The following is a 19556-nucleotide window of genomic DNA, read 5'->3' on the forward strand; positions in this document are numbered from 1 at the left end:
ATTCATACTCTTATCTTTTGCCACATATATACTCATAAATACATCCATATAGTCATACATTTTTTTCCACCTAATGATAAAACGTTAAAAATACAATCGTTGACTATATATACACATAAATATGCGTGCTATCATAATTTTGTTCTGCTTACTCATAAAACGGTAAACACCGCATCATATTAAGCTAGCACTATCTTAGATATATGCTTTTAAACTAATACTCCCTCCGTCCCATGTTACTCGCACTTTTCAATTTAGGCCATAAATTTGAGATTGATTTTTTAGTATAATTAAATTAGAATTTTAAGTGTGATGAGACATCACTTAATAAATGAGCTCTTAACTTAATCTAACATATTAATTAAATACATTAATTCTAACTTAAATTAGAAATAATGTAAGTAGTTTGTGACGAGCCGAAATGAAACATTGCAAGTAACATGAGACGGATGGAGTATATGTTATTACCTCAGTCCATGATTAAATTTCTATAGTTCATCGGATCTGATTTTAAAAAATTATTTGATTTTATAAAAAAAATAGTTAATGGAGTATATATCTAGCTTTTATATATTAGTTTTATAATAAAATATGAGTAAAATGAGTTAGAGGAATGTGAGGTCCACTTGCTAAAAATAGTAAGAGTGAAATGAGACACTTATTGATACATGGATGAAAAAAATGAGACATTTAATAGCGGACGAAGGGAATATTTAATTGTGACCTACACGGTTAGTATAACATCAATTTTTTATTCACGAAGAAAAAAATTATATGAACTACTCCCCCCGTCCGCGAATAGGAGTCCCGTTTTTCCATTTTAGTCCGTCCTCAAATAGGAGTCCCATTCACTTTTACCATAAATGGTAATAGGGTCCCACATTCCACTAACTTATTCCACTCATATTTCATTTTAAACTAATATATTCAAGTGGGACTCATATTCCACTAACTTTTTCCACCCACTTTTCTTAACATTTCTTAAAACCCGTGCTGCCAAGGAATGAGACTCCTAATGGCGGACGGAGGGAGTAACGAACTAAAATTCATGAAAAAGATTGACTATTTTCATGTGTTTATGTAAAGAATATTGACACCTAATATCACAAAACTTTCTAAAAATTTGTTTTTCCCTCCAACTTTAACCTTGTCATATAATATCACAAACTTAAATAGCTGTTGAATTTTTTCCACCAGTGACAGAATTCGACTATATCTCACTCACAATCACATAACATTAGATATGGTTACCAACAATCTGCACACACCGCAACCTCCCTATGGGTAGTCAGCGTACCAGAAATGGGGTATCCACTCGTCCATACGAATCTGCCCTACGGTCAGCAAAAAAACCCCCAACTTGTTAGCGATCGCAGCCGCATCCACACCAGCACATTGCCTATTGGCAGCAATGCAATCAGCACTAGGAGCTTGTGCTCGACCAGCAGTCACCATCGCAGCGCTTGCCCTCCTGCTGGTATCCACCAAGCCACCACCATTCAACAACACCGATGCCCGTTGTTGCACTGCCACCAGCCGTGATCTCTCTTCCGTAAAGCACCGTTTTCTAGTATGGCTCCGTAGAGTCATTTTGTCGATGATATTGATGAATCAATGCAATCTTGTCAAATTCATTATGATGATACTACAATCGATCGATTATTTAATCAGAATTAAATTGGGGAGGAAGATGTATTGTTAGACTTTGAGAAGTTTTTGCACGTAGCTGATGTAAAACAATTAGATTCGGTTCTCCCGGATATGATTGCACAGGCCAAAGAGGCTATTTGTTCTAGTGTTGACGTTAGTGGATCACTTTATGCCAGTAAAGATGTCATATATGGATTATGATAGGTTGGATATTTTCAAGTTGAGGAATATGATGGAATTTTTTTGTTAAAAGATGCCAACGATGGTTTCTATGTGGATTTGCATGTCAGTGATGTTTCAAGTATAAATCATCGATTGACATTGATGCAGATCCCTCCACAGATGGACAAGCCTTCTCATTCTTGGACGCATTGACATGCTCCCCATTTTAGCCCACGATTATCACGACCACAATGCTGGTTTCAAGTTGGCCATGTCTTGTATCCAACACGGCCCTCCATTGGTGTTTTTTGATGGAGATGAAGAAGGGGGACGCTCAACTGTTGTGTGTGCATTTGATCCAGGAGGGAATACCTCACCAAAGCTGTTGTTTTCGACTCTCTTAGTTGTGTCGTGGTTTCCACCTTGAAGACAAGGTGGATTTTAACCGTGGGGAGTTGGTACGAGTATCTCACATATCCCATATCTTTTTCATATATTGAGGACAAGATGGATTTCTATAATTTAGGGGAGTATATTATTGATTTATCATACCTTTCTCATATATTGTTTTTTTGTTAAATTAAGTTACTGGTATTATGAATACTAAGAGACATTATTATCATTCTAATAAAATAATGAGAAGACTCCTTCATTATTTTGTACGCTACTTTCATTCTTTTTATCATTTTCCCAAATATTTTGGTTGATCGATGGGCATTAGGCTCCTGCGACTTCCTCCATATCTCGACGCCATCGTGATAAGGGTTCTTCCCTTATCTCGAACCACATATGCTGTTCGATATATTGACGATTATGTTATTCTTTAAAGGGTTAAAAGTCGTTTAAATAATTAAATTTGGTCAATTTCTTTTCTTCCCATGAAGTTCAAAATTAGAATATTAAATCATGAAGTTTCAGTTTTTCTCAAATGTCCCTTTTATATACAAATTGTTGTGTTTTGATGATGAAAATGACATTTTTCATTAAAATAAGAAAATAAAAATGAAGAAAGGAAAATAAAAGAAAAATTACTTATTTTAACGAAACACGTCATTTTGATTATCAATAAAAGACGCCATTTTGTATATAGATGAGACAATTGATAAAAATTAAAACTTCATAATTCAGTATTCCAATTTTAAATTGTATGGGATAGACCAAAATTTGTTTAAACTTTATGATTTAAATGGCTATTAATCCTTCTTTAAATTACCTAACGATTGGCTAATCGATAGGTTGTGTGACTATATTTTTTTTGAGAAAACACGTAATCGACAAGATTTATTAACTAAATAATTGTCTTATATCACAAGTAAAAATGTTATTGGAAACTAGTCATAATTTTCCGAGCGAAACGGTACTCGGTTAAGGTTTATTATGGAAATATCGAGTGAACTATGTAGGATAAGAAATACTCGGTACCAGTTAATTACAGAATATTAGACCAAAACAATAAGAACAATATTTATTTGGTAATATTTATTATATAATCAACCAAATTACCGAACACTCACCTATTCATTAATATTTATAAAAGTAATCACAACCTTACTTGAACAGGATTTGTTCTATAGGCTCGTACGTGGCTGCCTGGCTAGAGCGTGATAAACAGCACCTCATGTTGGGTTTCCGGCTTGTGTTGCAGTAGATGATCGTTCTTGGCTCGACTCCGGTCCAGTCAGGATGGACAGGCAGCTGTCTGAAAGACATTTAATCTTTTTGTGTGTGTGAGTTGGCCTAGCAGTAGAGAGGTTAATAATGCCTAAGGCCAAAAGTCTCAGGTTCGAGTCTTTCGTGGCACAACCTTTATTGGAAAAAAGTAATCTTCCATTTATTGAGCACGGGCTTTTATTGGAAAATCAGCCAAAGGCATCTACCATCAAGGAGTTGGTTATTAACTGAGTGATGTGTGTTATACACGGTAAATTTCCGGCCTCTACTCGGTAAATAATGTAAAATCATGGATTAAATATGCCCGGTCAATGGATTTTGACCAAACAATAAATGTGACGAGGCATTTAATTTTGTAAAATTAAATGATATAGCGTCGATCAACATTTTACGTAGATAAATGTAGTATATTCACTTTCTCTAATCCGATTTCCGTAGATAAATGTAGTATTTTATTATCACGACCACCCTTTCTAAACATAGAAAACACGGTTGATCGCGACTATGGGAGGATTAAAGAAGAGAGAAAGAAAGGGGAAAAAGACACAACTCGACTATAGCTCGGAATAAATGAGAATAGCTCGAATAAAAATCAGAGTATCATCTCAACAATTGACAATTGAAAGGGATTATATCTCAACAATACATGAACTCAAAAGAAACAACACTCGGCGGAATCATTCGAGAGAAGAATAATGTCATGTATGAAGACACAACATATTCAAAACATTTGACAATCATTTTCTTTACTTTTATGCTCAATATCCTCCGCGCTCGTCACAACTCAACCTGCACATAGGGAAAACACATGCAAGACTGAATACTTGATGCACTCAGACCTCAGTGAACTTATGCCGAAAATATTTTCATAAAATAAAGTCATATCATGCCATCTTTAAGTGTACTCGAGTTTTTACTTTTAAATCTGCCGAGAAACACTAAAATTCTTTCAACTCTAGAAAAAAAATGGTGATAGGCTGATCTACTATCATCATCATCATCATCATTTGTCACATACCAAATCTGAACTATCTTGTGAAACGAGAATGTGACTACAAACTCGATCACTGGATTGGCCGACTCAAAAGACGGCTCAGGATCCCTATCTGTGTACACTAGCCTAAGTAAGGGCTCACCCCCTAGTCAGACCCGAATTCGTTAACTATCAAAGTCTAGAGGGAATCAAATCCAGTAGACAATCAGATTGACAGCTCTATCAAAAACCAAAATATGGCAAGGCATAACATTTTTGCAAAGAGATACATCATTCATAATTTGGCAAAATATTTCAAAATTTTTAAAAAGAAAGTCCACCTCAACAGATTAGTATTTTCCTTAATCAAACATCTCGATACGACCTTAATGTGCGTGCAAACAACCTTCTTGAAAAACAATTAAAATACACATGAATCTCAAGAAGATAATTATTTTGAATGCGTGCATCCTAAAGTTTGTTTATGTTCTCATTATTTCTTTAGAAGTTTGGAAACTTGTCTTTTAATTAAATCACCGCAGTCTCAATGCCGGCCGTCTCTGGCGTCCTTTCAACTCGTATCGTCAATCTCGTGCTTCTTCGTCTCTTTCGCAAAACGTTCATCAATTAAAAAATCTACAAATCCTATTCCATTTACTTTGTTCTATCAATATTGTTCGGTCTCCTATCAAAACGTTCATTGCAAGGAGTCCGGCGTTGTCGCCACTCCTTTCTTCTTCCCCCTTTCTTTTCCCTCTTTCTCTCTGGTCTTTCATGAGCAGCCGCGGATCGCGACTGCAGTGTCGCTGGTCGGTCAGTTCACGTCGCCGGCCGTCTCCTCCATGTCAAATCACCGCGTCTCAGCAGCAACGCTGACCTCGGACAGCAGCTGCTCCCATCCAGCAGTTCGAAGTCACCGGGCAGCCGGTTGTCAACGCTCCTGAAGCTAAGCCTCTTTCTCCTTCGTTTTCAGTTTTCAAAAGTTCGTTTCTTTGGTTCGGATTGTTAAAATTAATTACCGATTATGATGTTCGGTTGAGTATGCCCAAAAGAATAAAAGAAGAAAAGGTTGGGAATGAAGTGTTTGAAAAGGGGATGGAAAGGAATGAACTCTACTCTCGGTTTCTTCACTTCTCTCTAAAGAAAATTTATGCCATGAACATTGCTTTGAGATTGGTTGAACCAGATTTGAGACAAAAAGAAAGAGCAGATTATGGAGAAACAAATACCTGCGATTGCGATTGTGATTGTTTTGGGAGAGTAGTGATCGAAAATTTATTTTCCCTGCTCTCTCTCTATTACGGTTAATGGTAGTGAAGTGAAAGGGCAAGTAGATAAGAGCTTTAAATGGTGACTCTTTGATTGCAGATTGAAGGAGATCAGAAGTCACGCCGGAAGCATAGAAGTCGCCAAATCTGTGAAAGGAATGAATGATTTGGACTTTGGAGAATTATTTGATGCATTGGTCTCTGACATACTTTTTGTAAAACCAAGTTAGGATAGCCCAATTTTTATTTAAATCAGGCATTGGACTTTGATTTAATTTTACTTGGGTCGGCCCAAGTTTATATTTTTTATTTTTAGTTTTTTTTAAAGCTTGGTTCAACTTTCTTTTATAGAGACAAAATTAACTTAGTGTTGCTCCAAGCTACATACATATTCTCCCTCTTTTGCTCAATCGTTCCACAATCACAAACATGTCATCTTTATTCGATAATTCACCAATCACCAAGAAACTTGTTTCTTCAGACAAAAGACAACTCATGACATTGTACTTGTTCATTTTCACAAAACGTAATTGTCTTGATCATCCAAATTTTCCTTTATTCGACAAAAGAAAACAAACGCGAAAGTCGTCTTAAACAAACGATATCTTTTCTAGTGAAATTAAAAGATAGAAAAAAGTCGGGACGTTACATCTATGTAACTAACTCAATTAATTATTCCCAATCTATATGAATACTCCTCTCTCGAATATTGTACATTAAATACTTTCCCTACTAGCACTCAACACCCCATGAACAATTAAAGTGAAAAAAGAGTCTTAAAATACTTTCCCAACTAGCACTCAACACCCCATGAACAATTAAAGCGAAAAAAGAGTCTTAAAATTTAAACAATAGTAAAAAACTAGACATGAATCAATTACTTTCAGTTCTTAGATTCTAAGAGTTTAACAAATCTAATAAACTCGTATTTTTATCGGTTTGATTTGCTTGTTGATATGATTATTATCGAGTTTTATAGCTCCAACTCTGTATTTCTGACCAATTATGTGATATTTTTGAGTTAAACAAGTTTGTTGAGAATGCTCAAGATAATAGGTGAAAACGAGCCAACAAGACATAACTTTAGACAAAGTGGACAAAGAAAGAAAGTCCAAATGTTAACTGTAATCGGCCTAACTAGATTGAAGCTTCCACTCCGATCATTTGTCCATTGGGAATATTTAGTTTGCCTTTCTTATTTTTTTGCTTGGATTAATTGTTTTAAACGTTGATTTAACTATGAACATGAGGATCTAAATCCCTAAAATTTAAAATTCAAAAATATTTTTTAGGAGAGACAAATTGGTTAGCTTTAATAAGATATGTGTAATTAACATAATATTTCTAATTGGAAAAAAAATACCCTACAGTGATTTATCAGCTACATGAAAATAATACAAGATTTTTGGATTAATCTAGATATATAGTTCTTTGGGCGCGTTATAATGATAACTCCAATTTGTGTGATAACCCTATAACTAAATCTTCACCACACATTTTAAAAATAAGTGGTCTGGATTTAATCTAACAAAACTATCATTTTATCAAATAAAACTATCATATTTTGAATATATTAAGGGCAAAATTGTCATTTCGTTATAAAATTGGGCGGGTAAGAAGAAAACGTGAATTAAACGCTGCATTCAATTTCTCTCACACTCAAACCATCCGAATCGCATTTCAAACCCTTGCTTCTTCAGTTTCGAAGGAAAAATCATCCAAATTCTGGAATATGTCGAGGGAAAACGCTCAAGCATCATCGAAGGAAGGCTTGATGAAGTTTATTACTTATTTCACTTTTGTTTTTGCTCGATTTTATCATTTTGCCAGAGATTCTCGTTTTTTTTAGATTCTATAGCTTTTTAGTGTAGATTTAGAGTTACATATGACAGCATGATGAATTTACTTTGAATTTACTTCATACTTGGTTTTGTATCATCAATTCATACCTTATTCCATGATGAATTATTGTTTTAAGTTATAAAATGATAGTTTCAGGGGATAAAATGATAGTTTCAAATGATAAAATGAAGCCAGAGATAGAAATCAGCTGCTTCTACTAATGTATTGAATTTCGTACCAATCATTGGCTTCAAAGCATCATCACAAACAAGAATGTACATACCTACAAATCAGTAAAACTAACATTTTATCAACTCAGAGTATCATTCTATCCGGCAAAACTATCATTTTATCAACTTAGAGTATCATTCTATTGGGCAAAACTATCATTGTATGCAGTAAACCTAACATTTATAAGCCAAAAGTATCATGTTAACACATAATCGACAATGCATAATATAATTACATAATATCATGAACTGATTTGTTGCCCAGATTACGAATGCCAAAACCAACTTAACGAGCATAATGTTCATAGAAATCATCTGCTTCTACTAATGTATTGAATATCATACCAATCATTGGCTTCAAAGCATCATCACAAACAGCAATGTGCATACCTACAAATCAGTAAAGCTATCATTTTATCAACTCAGAGTATCATTCTAACCGGCAAAACTATCATTTTATCAACTCAGCGTATTATTCTATCCGGCAAAAGTATCATTTTATCAACTCAGAGTATCATTCTATCCGGCAAAACTATCATTTTATCTACTCAGAGTATCATTCTATCCGGCAAAACTATCATTGTATGCAGGAATGTACATACCTACAAATCAATAAAACTATCATTTTATCAACTCAGAGTATCATTCTATCCGGCAAAACTATCATTGTATGCAGGAATGTACATACCTACAAATCAATAAAACTATCATTTTATCAACTCAGAGTATCATTCTATCCGGCAAAACTATCATTTTATCAACTCAGAGTATCATTCTATCCGACAAAACTATCATTTTATCAACTCAGAGTATCATTCTATCCGGCAAAACTATCATTCTATGCAGTAAACCTAACATTTATAAGCCAAAAGTATCATGTTAACACATAATCGGCAATGCATAATATGTCATTTTGTCAAGTTAAAGTATCATTTTATCAACTTATATGCAAAATTGAAAACATCTTCCCAGTCATAATTATGCGAGGAATATGGAAACAAAATCTGGAGATTATGGAATAATGAACCAAATCAGAAGAAAATCTGGAGCCTATGTAAATAAAACAGGCGAGAAATATGGAAACAAAATCGTTGAGCAGAGAGAATCGAACTGAGAGAGAGTGAAAGAATGGAGCGAAATTAAGAAATTAAATGAGGGAAATGACATATTTACTATGAAGTAAATCTAAGTTTGAATCTCAGCCACAAGATTAGAAAATATGTGTGGTTCATATTTGGTTATAGAGTTATTACGTGATTTGGGGGTTATCATATGATCACAGATTAAAATAGTGTAGATTGAGTCGCAAGTGTCTACTTCTGTTGGCCGAGTTATTGTTTCTTTATATGGGTGGATTTTATTTGCTTATTTGCGTTGTCTCATCTCTTTAATTTATTGGGTCGGTTGGAATCATTTGATAATCGGGCCATTCTCATTTAATTAGTTACGGGCTTTCTAAATTTAATTGGTAGTAGAATTTATACAGTTTGAGCGTGGGTCTCAAATCTCGATTAAGTAATTCAATTATAATTAAGTTTTTGTAAGTATGTAATTAACCTGCTAACAAATTAATTTCTTTATGATTAAATCTCTGAAAGTCATTAAATAATTAATTCTCTGACTAATTATTTCCTTTGTTCGTATATTTTCAGATTTAAGAAATTAATTAATTAGTTTCTTTGTTAATTAATTTCTTTGTGTTGAGATCTCTAGATTTAAAAATATAATTAATCTTTCAATTAATTATTTTTTGTAATTAAAACCTCCGATATAGTTAAAGATGTAAAGACAATTATTCTTTTGTAATTAATTCTTCAAATTTAATTCAGTAATTAATCTTTCAATTAGTTACTTTCTTGTTATCAAAACTCCAAATTTAATTAAATAATTAATTCTCAATTATTTAATTTTTTTGTAATTAAACTTTCAAATTTAACTATGTAATTAATTTTCTGATCAATTACTTCTTTTGTAATTAAATCTTCATATATATTTAAAGCTTCAAGGAATTAAAGCTCCCGATTTAATTAAGTTCCATGTAATTAAATCTCTTAATATAATTAGTCTCAAGGTCTCTCGATTTAATTAGTACGAAGTATTAATACCATAAACTTCTTAAGCGATGATGTACTCCATAGTAGGAGAATTGCATACCATCCGGATTAAGAATATTTCGTAAGCTAAATATTTTGTCTGTCTTTTTCTTCGTGTTGGTGTTTTGTGTACACTATTGTCATGCCGTGTATTTGGTGTTTTTTACACTCTTGTCGAATAGAATAAAATTCATTTCGTGTGTTGTTACTATCGATCATGAAGTACCACTGATATGAGATATTATTAGTTTTACTTTCATTTGCCAACATAGTTCACATTTCTTTTATTCTTTCTCTCTTGTTATCCATTAACGTTGCATGTGAGCCAGGGAACTGGCTGTATCATCTATAGTAGCTCGGTAATCACCATGGAAACAATTAGAGTATGCTTGAACCACTTGCCTGACAATTTAGCTATTAAGGACGATAGTCATGAGAACTGACAGTAACTATAATTAATTTTCTGCCTAACAAAACGTAGGAAATATGCATTTGAATTTACAGGGTATTTATAGTCTACTACCATTCCTTTAAACATAGTAGTATGTGTTATGAATCTGACCGTTTAAATATAAAACGAAATTAATTGTAAACATATCGTTCTCATCTAAGTCAAAATTAGGATAAATAGAGTATTAATTACAAACGACGTAATTGAGTTTAATTCTAAAAATAAATTAATGTGCACAGTAAATTTTCCAGTTAAAATTTGTAAATTAGATGTTTAGTCTAATTTCACGAACTCAGAAATTAATAATTGACGTTTAAGATAATTGGGTTTGTAGGGATCAGATCACTCGGGATTCACTAACTACCGAGACCTCTTTGTTATTGGATCAACACTGAGATGGCTAATCTCAGCAAGGAACAAGCCAATTACAAGCGATGTGTTACAACTAGAACAATTTGTGACTAAGTACAAGATTACAGAAACCCTAGCCTATATCGGATCTGGATCCAACCAGATATAGCAAGCTACACTCCGTGAAAACCTCATGCACACTTAATCACACAGTTTATTAACACAAGACAAATGATCCTTTCGGATCTAAATCGAAAATGTAACCAAGAACAAAACGAGACAGAAGATTTAGGATATGGCTCAGGTCGCACACACGACTGAACAGGGCAAATGACCTCCTCAATCTTCACCAACAAGTCTCAAGGGAGCACAGTGAAACAATCGGACCCCAAACCCTAGGGATACTCCTAGGGATGTCAATCGGGCCAGCCCACCGGGTTTCGGGCCAACCCTATTCGGGTTGCGGGTCAATCGGGTGTGGGCTAATCGGGTTGTTATTTTTTCGGGTTATAAAAGTTCAGCCCTAACTAAAAGCTCGGGTTTCGGGCTAGCCCATCGGGTTAATCGGGTTGCTACCGATAAAATTAACATGCGATCAATCCAATAAATAATGGTAAAAATTAGTTATATTTATAAAATGTAAAATATTTAATTATAATAAATTTGAGATATATGCGTAAACTCAAATATTAACATGATCAAATACTAATATTTGAGATTTATGCAACATAAAACATAAACATCAAGAAATTTTAAAGCATGTTTAGAAATTTAAATATATTTTTTTAGTGAATTCGAAGTTTCTAATTCATTTATCTATTATTATATTAATAATAACTTAATATATAATTTATATATTTAATATATAAAATGGAAAGTTATTTTTTCAGTAATCTGTATTATAAAATAATCAATGAAGTGTCGAATTAGAGTCAAACAAATAGAACAATATAAATTTTATCGGGTTTCGGGGCCAGCCCATCGGGTTTTCGGGTCTGGCCCTAACGGGTTGCGGGTTAATCGGGTGCGGGCTAATCGGGCTGTAATTTTATCGGGCTGGAAATTTTCAGCCCTAACCCTATAAATTTGGCGGGCTATTCGGGTCAGCCCACGGGTTGCGGGCTAAATTGACATCCCTAGATACTCCTATTACTACAACACAGTAGCCACCTCAAACGTCAAATGTCTCACAACCACAACCACAAGGCTTCAAGAACACCAGAATCTCAAGGATCTAAGAGAAGCCGGAGACGAAGCATGTAGAGAGAGTATTGAACAGAATAAGGCACCGAGAAGGGATAGGGAGTGTTTAACTCTCCCAACAAACACACCCTAAATCCAACGGTCCACGCCCACGATCCGCGTGAGATGGCCACATGGCAGCCATCAGACCTTCCCATTTAAGTATTGGGCCAACCCACATTGGGTCACCAATATAAAGGACGGGCCAACCAATTAAATCAGCCTAGCTGATTAATAACAAGCTCAAATTGTAGTCCACAATATTTCACAGGCTTAACACAAACTTTCGATTAAGAAAGCCAATAAATCCCATTATACATTAATAACTTTTATTGAAGACATCTCACACAACCACAACTTACATCCCAAACAAGCACAATAATAATAAAACCACTCAAACAAACAAGCTTTGCCACTAAGCACAAACGAAATCCTTGGGCACATTCTTGTTGCATACATTGAGGAGCAAGCTGAGAGAGAGTGGAACATTAAGGTTAATCCCCAAAACGTTAGCCCGAATCGCAGTGCAAAGGCAGACCGCAGCCTCGAGATCAACCAGCCCCTCAATGAGGCTGCAGCATGGCGTTGTCGGAGGTGTCCCGATTGTCAAGTTGAGAAGGCTGCCTAGCAGGCCGGCGCAGATACTGAGTTTTAGGGCATCTCTAGGGCACGAGGCGCTAGGTTTAGGGCTCGGCGGAGTCCATGAAGTGGCCAACGTGAAGAAGAGTAGGTTGAGGGAAAGAAATAGAGCAAGTGAAGTGTTTCTCTTAGTGGCCATTGTTGCTAGATTTTTTTGTAAGAGTTTTTTTGTGCATGAATTTTTAATGAAGGGATTAGGGTTTTTATAGAGAGGAAATGGTAGATTTTTGATTGGTTGATGTTAAAGAATTTGTTTAGCATTGGATGAGGGTCCCATGTATTTTAGCTGGCTCGGAAAAATATTTTGTGATGATTTTGGATGCAAGTTAATTTGACTATTTGAGGATGACGAAATTATACCTAACGAATTATGTTGGCGTTAATTATGTATTGTGGCACGATATTGATGTTCATTGATCCCTTGGAGAAAGAGCTGGCAAGCATTGATTCGTTTAAAGGAAAACAATATGTTTACCATCATCGAGTAGTTTGTCTAGTATATTTATGGGTGCATGCGTTAGGCTCATAGGAATGGGTCAATACGAATTATATTATAGATATGTAGTACTATTACGGATAAAAGACTAAATATATCTCACCATTTGCTAATTATGGATGAAGCGTTACACAAAAGTGTTGGACTAAATTTACAGATGCATGGATTTGGTATTAGAAACATTTTTAAAAATTAGGGTAAGCAAATCGCCAGTTCAACCATCTACATATATTTAAAAAAGAACAAAATTTAATAAATGATTAAATACATATTATAAAAATTAAAATAACATATAACATAATTATATACTCCCTTCGTCCCAATGTAGTTGGGGTATTTCTTCTAAGTACGAGATTTAAGAAATTGATTTGTTAAAGGTTAAAGTGGAGAGAGTAAAGTAAGAGAGATAATAAAGTTTTTATCAAAAAGGGAAATGACTCAACTACCATAGGACAAACTAGCTCAAGTGGTTATCCAAGCCCCCTAGCTCATGTGGTTGAGGAGGGTGGCAAGGATACCGCGCCATCCTGGAGGTCTCGAGTTCGACTCCTGGATGGCGCAACTTGGGATTAATTTCCCTTGTGGGCCTAAACAAGGTTTGTTGCCTTGGGGCTTTGCAAGCTTACGGGCATGGACCCGTCTGAGGGTGGACAACTTACGGGCCTGGACCCGTCTGGGGAAGGCTAGTTCGTGCGGCCACGAGGGGCTGGGGGAGGCTAGTTCGCTTGCCAATGTATCTCGAACTCGAAAAAAAAACACTAGCTCAAGTGGTTGAGGAGGGAGGCAAGGATACCGCGCCATCCTAGAGGTCACGTGTTCGACCCCTGGGAGGCGCAGCTTGGAGATTAATTTCCCCTGGGGCTAGTGGATTCACTGGCCTGGACCCAGGAGCTGGGGGAGGTGAAAAAGCCTGGACCCGTGCCTGGGAGGTTGGTGGACCCGTTGGTTCCCACCTTGACAACGAGGCGCAGCTCGGTGGTAAGACGTTTCACCTCCTACCGTTAGGCCTTGGGACGAAGGGATTACTGTATATTATAGAAAAGGGTTGTGATCGATTGCTAACTACACCCTCCGTCCCAACTAGGTTGAGTTACAACTTTTGGGCACGAAGATTAAGATATTGTGTTGAAAAGTAGGAGAGAGGAATAAAGCATGAAAAATAAAGAGAGAGTAAAGTGGGTGATTGAATAAAGTAACAGTGATGGAATGTTTTATTTTTTGTTAAAAAAGGAAATGGCTTGGGACATCCCAAAAAGGAATACGACTCAACTTAGCTGGGACGAATGGAGTAATTAGTAATCCCAAATTAAGATCAAATCTTAGTCGTTAGATTAGAAGATTCAGTGGTTGAAATAATGTTAAGTGGAATATATTTTAAATGAAAATAATTATTAAATAAGCTTAAAGGCATCAATATCAATTTTCTTATATATGATAGTTAAAACTAACTCATTTTCTATCTCCTCAAAATCATGTTAAAACTTTAAATTTACGTAACTCTCTCTATTTAAATTATTTTTACGTAAAAAATATATCAAATTAAAGGTAATTTCATAAGGATTCTAATAAGATCTCAATTGCATATGTTTCAACGATGATCGGATGATAAACCTTTATAATTTATATTTCAATTTTCATATATGTTGATAAACAGATTTTATATCAATGTTTGCATAAAAAAATTTCAATATTATGCATGTACAATATCAATAAAACTGTGTTGATATTTTCGGGTACTTGTGTTGAAATTCTCATGCCATTGTGTTGATATTTGTAATAAACTATGTTGATATAAAAATCGTGAAAATTATTCTATTATAACAGATTGACTATTTTACCATTTTGTTGATATTTAATCCATTTTATTGAAATCCGTGAACTTTAATCTCATCCATTCATTTTAATATCAAATAATAGAATTAGTCTTAGTGGTGGATTGGATATATATATTAACATAACCCTTATAGAAAATACCTAAATTTACAAAATAATAAAATACAATTAAATTAGATGAATACTAATGATTAAAATAACAAAAGATATAAACCATCGAATTAATTATTCGATAATAGACTATATATTCACGTCAATGGATTGGATATTTTTTTTACTATTTTCCGCTCTATCATACAAGATACTCTAATCATTCATGTAACTGAGTTATTTTTCTAGGTTGAAAAATTCCAACATAATCAAGTCATTTTTATTTTTAGCAAAAAGTAACATTTTCTATTTTCTCTTCTTTTCTCTTACTCTATTCACTATTCACTTAACACACTATTCGTAATCTCCGTAAAAAAGATACCTCGGTTAACAAGGAATGGGGGAGTATATACTAATATACACATACGTACATGAATTCATACTCTTATCTTTTCTCTTACTCTATTCACTATTCACTTAACACACTATTCGTAATCTCCGTAAAAAAGATACCTCGGTTAACAAGGAATGGGGGAGTATATACTAATATACACATACGTACATGAATTCATACTCTTATCTTTTGCCACATATATACTCATAAATACATCCATATAGTCATAAATTTTTTTCCACCTAATGATAAAACGTTAAAAATACAATCGTTGACTATATATACACATAAATATGCGTGCTATCATAATTTTGTTCTGCTTACTCATAAAACGGTAAACACCGCATCATATTAAGCTAGCACTATCTTATATATATGCTTTTAAACTAATACTCCCTCCGTCCCATGTTACTCGCACTTTTCAATTTAGGCCGTAAATTTGAGATTGATTTTTTAGTATAATTAAATTAGAATTTTAAGTGTGATGAGACATCATTTAATAAATGAGCTCTTAACTTAATCTAACATATTAATTAAATACATTAATTCTAACTTAAATTAGAAATAATGTAAGTAGTTTGTGACGAGCCGAAATGAAACATTGCAAGTAACATGAGACGGATGGAGTATATGTTATTACATCAGTCCATGATTAAATTTCTATAGTTCATCGGATCTGATTTTAAAAAATTATTTGATTTTATAAAAAAAATAGTTAATGGAGTATATATCTTACTTTTATATATTAGTTTTATAATAAAATATGAGTAAAATGAGTTAGAGGAATGTGATGTCCACTTGCTAAAAATAGTAAGAGTGAAATGAGACATTTATTGATACATGGATGAAAAAAATGAGACATTTAATAGCGGACGAAGGGAATATTTAATTGTGACCTACACGGTTAGTATAACATCAATTTTTTATTCACGAAGAAAAAAATTATATGAACTACTCCCTCCGTCCGCGAATAGGAGTCCCGTTTTCCATTTTAGTCCGTCCGCAAATAGGAGTCCTGTTCACTTTTACCATAAATGGTAATAGGGTCCCACATTCCACTAACTTATTCCACTCATATTTCAATTTAAACTAATATATTCAAGTGGAACCATATTCCACTAACTTTTTCCACCCACTTTTCTTAACATCTCTTAAAACCCGTGCTGCCAAGGAATGAGACTCTTAATGGTGGACGGAGGGAGTAACGAACTAAAATTCAAGAAAAAGATTGACTATTTTCATGTGTTTATGTAAAGAATATTGACACCTAATAACACGAAACTTTCTAAAAATTTGTTTTTCCCTCCAACTTTAACCTTGTCATATAATATCACAAACTTAAATAGTTGTTGAATTTTTTCCACCAGTGACAGAATTCGGCTATATCTCACTCACAATAACATCACATTAGATATGGTTACCAACAATCTGCACACACCGCAACCTCCCTATGGGTAGTCAGCGTACCAGAAATGGGGTATCCACTCGTCCATACGAATCTGCCCTACGGTCAGCAACAAAACCCCCAACTTGTTAGCGATCGCAGCCGCATCCACACCAGCACGTTGCCTATTGGCAGCAATGCAATCAGCACTAGGAGCTTGTGCTCGACCAGCAGTCACCATCGCAGCGCTTGCCCTCCTGCTGGCATCCACCAAGCCACCACCATTCAACAACACCGATGCCCGTTGTTGCACTGCCACCAGCCGTGATCTCTCTTCCGTAAAGCACCGTTTTCTAGTATGGCTCCGTAGAGTCATTTTGTCGATGATATTGATGAATCAATGCAATCTTGTCAAATTCATTATGATGATACTACAATCGATCGATTATTTAATCAGAATTAAATTGGGGAGGAAGATGTATTGTTAGACTTTGAGAAGTTTTTGCACGTAGCTGATGTAAAACAATTAGATTCGGTTCTCCCGGATATGATTGCACAGGCCAAAGAGGCTATTTGTTCTAGTGTTGACGTTAGTGGATCACTTTATGCCAGTAAAGATGTCATATATGGATTATGATAGGTTGGATATTTTCAAGTTGAGGAATATGATGGAATTTTTTTGTTAAAAGATGCCAACGATGGTTTCTATGTGGATTTGCATGTCAGTGATGTTTCAAGTATAAATCATCGATTGACATTGATGCAGATCCCTCCACAGATGGACAAGCCTTCTCATTCTTGGACGCATTGACATGCTCCCCATTTTAGCCCACGATTATCACGACCACAATGCTGGTTTCAAGTTGGCCATGTCTTGTATCCAACACGGCCCTCCATTGGTGTTTTTTGATGGAGATGAAGAAGGGGGACGCTCAACTGTTGTGTGTGCATTTGATCCAGGAGGGAATACCTCACCAAAGCTGTTGTTTTCGACTCTCTTAGTTGTGTCGTGGTTTCCACCTTGAAGACAAGGTGGATTTTAACCGTGGGGAGTTGGTACGAGTATCTCACATATCCCATATCTTTTTCATATATTGAGGACAAGATGGATTTCTATAATTTAGGGGAGTATATTATTGATTTATCATACCTTTCTCATATATTGTTTTTTTGTTAAATTAAGTTACTGGTATTATGAATACTAAGAGACATTATTATCATTCTAATAAAATAATGAGAAGACTCCTTCATTATTTTGTACGCTACTTTCATTCTTTTTATCATTTTCCCAAATATTTTGGTTGATCGACGGGCATTAGGCTCCTGCGACTTCCTCCATATCTCGACGCCATCGTGATAAGGGTTCTTCCTTTATCTCGAACCACATATGCTGTTCGATATATTGACGATTATGTTATTCTTTAAAGGGTTAAAAGTCATTTAAATAATTAAATTTGGTCAATTTCTTTTCTTCCCATGAAGTTCAAAATTAGAATATTAAATCATGAAGTTTCAGTTTTTCTCAAATGTCCCTTTTATATACAAATTGTTGTGTTTTGATGATGTTCAAAACGACATTTTTCATTAAAATAAGAAAATAAAAATGAAGAAAGGAAAATAAAAGAAAAATTACTTATTTTAACGAAACACGTCATTTTGATTATCAATAAAAGACGCCATTTTGTATATAGAGGACACAATTGATAAAAAATAAAACTTCATAATTCAGTATTCCAATTTTAAATTGTATGGGATAGACCAAAATTTGTTTAAACTTTATGATTTAAATGGCTATTAATCCTTCTTTAAATTTCCTAACGATTGGGTAATCGATAGGTTGTGTCACTATATTTTTTTTGAGAAAACACGTAATCGACAAGATTTATTAACTAAATAATTGTCTTATATCACAAGTAAAAATGTTATTGGAAACTAGTCATAATTTTCCGAGCGAAATGGTACTCGGTTAAGGTTTATTATGGAAATATCGAGTAAACTACGTAGGATAAGAAATACTCGGTACCGGTTAATTACAGAATATTAGACCAAAACAATAAGAACAATATTTATTTGGTAATATTTATTGTATAATCAACCAAATTACCGAACACTCACCTATTCATTAATATATATAAATGTAATCACAACCTTACTTGAACAGGATAAGTTCTATAGGCTCGTATGTGGCTGCCTGGCTAGAGCGTGATTAACAACACCTCATGTTGGGTTTCCGGCTTGTGTTGCAGTAGATGATCATTCTTGGCTCGACTCCGGTCCAGTCAGGATGGACAGGCAGTTGTCTGAAAGACTTTTAATCTTTTTGTGTGTGTGATTTGGCCTAGCAGTAGAGAGGTTAATAATGCCTAAGGCCAAAGGTCTCAGGTTCGAGTCTTTCGTGGCACAACCTTTAAATTTATGTTTAACCATAAAAAAAAGTAATCTTCCATTTATTGAGCACGGGCTTTTATTGGAAAATCAGCCAAAGGCATCGACCATCAAGGAGTTGGTTATTAACTGAGTGATGTGTGTTATACACGGGAAATTTCCGGCCTCTACTCGGTAAATAATGTAAAATCATGGATTAAATATGCCCGGTCAATGGATTTTGACCAAACAATAAATCTGACGAGGCATTTAATTTTGTAAAATTAAATGATATAGCGTCGATCTACATTTTACGTAGATAAATGTAGTATATTCACTTTCTCTAATCCGATTTCCGGTGAGTGAGAAATAGTGGATTAAAGTTGGGCATAATTAGCTTTTAATTAAAGCTTGAAGTTTGAG

General features: G+C 34.6%; 1 protein-coding gene and 2 pseudogenes across 1 annotated transcript; 2 read left to right on the top strand and 1 right to left on the bottom strand.

The window, feature by feature from the left end:
- Positions 1-3354: 3354 nt before the first annotated feature.
- On the top strand, positions 3355-3516 carry LOC121742776 (annotated as a pseudogene).
- Positions 3517-12223: 8707 nt separating this feature from the next.
- On the bottom strand, positions 12224-12778 carry LOC121740841 (14 kDa proline-rich protein DC2.15-like). The gene has a single exon (XM_042133471.1). The coding sequence runs from the start codon at positions 12709-12711 to the stop codon at positions 12349-12351; it is 363 nt and encodes a 120-aa protein (XP_041989405.1). The 5' UTR covers positions 12712-12778; the 3' UTR covers positions 12224-12348.
- A 6134-nt stretch (positions 12779-18912) lies between these two features.
- Positions 18913-19074, top strand: LOC121742777 (annotated as a pseudogene).
- Positions 19075-19556: the final 482 nt, after the last annotated feature.

The sequence above is a fragment of the Salvia splendens genome, chromosome 7 (assembly GCF_004379255.2).
Source record: "Salvia splendens isolate huo1 chromosome 7, SspV2, whole genome shotgun sequence".
In the NCBI taxonomy this organism is placed as follows: Eukaryota; Viridiplantae; Streptophyta; class Magnoliopsida; order Lamiales; family Lamiaceae; genus Salvia; species Salvia splendens.

Bases quoted from the DNA above. Each gene is read 5' to 3' on its own strand.
- LOC121740841 (XM_042133471.1), bottom strand. From the start codon at position 12,711: ATGGCCACTAAGAGAAACACTTCACTTGCTCTATTTCTTTCCCTCAAC.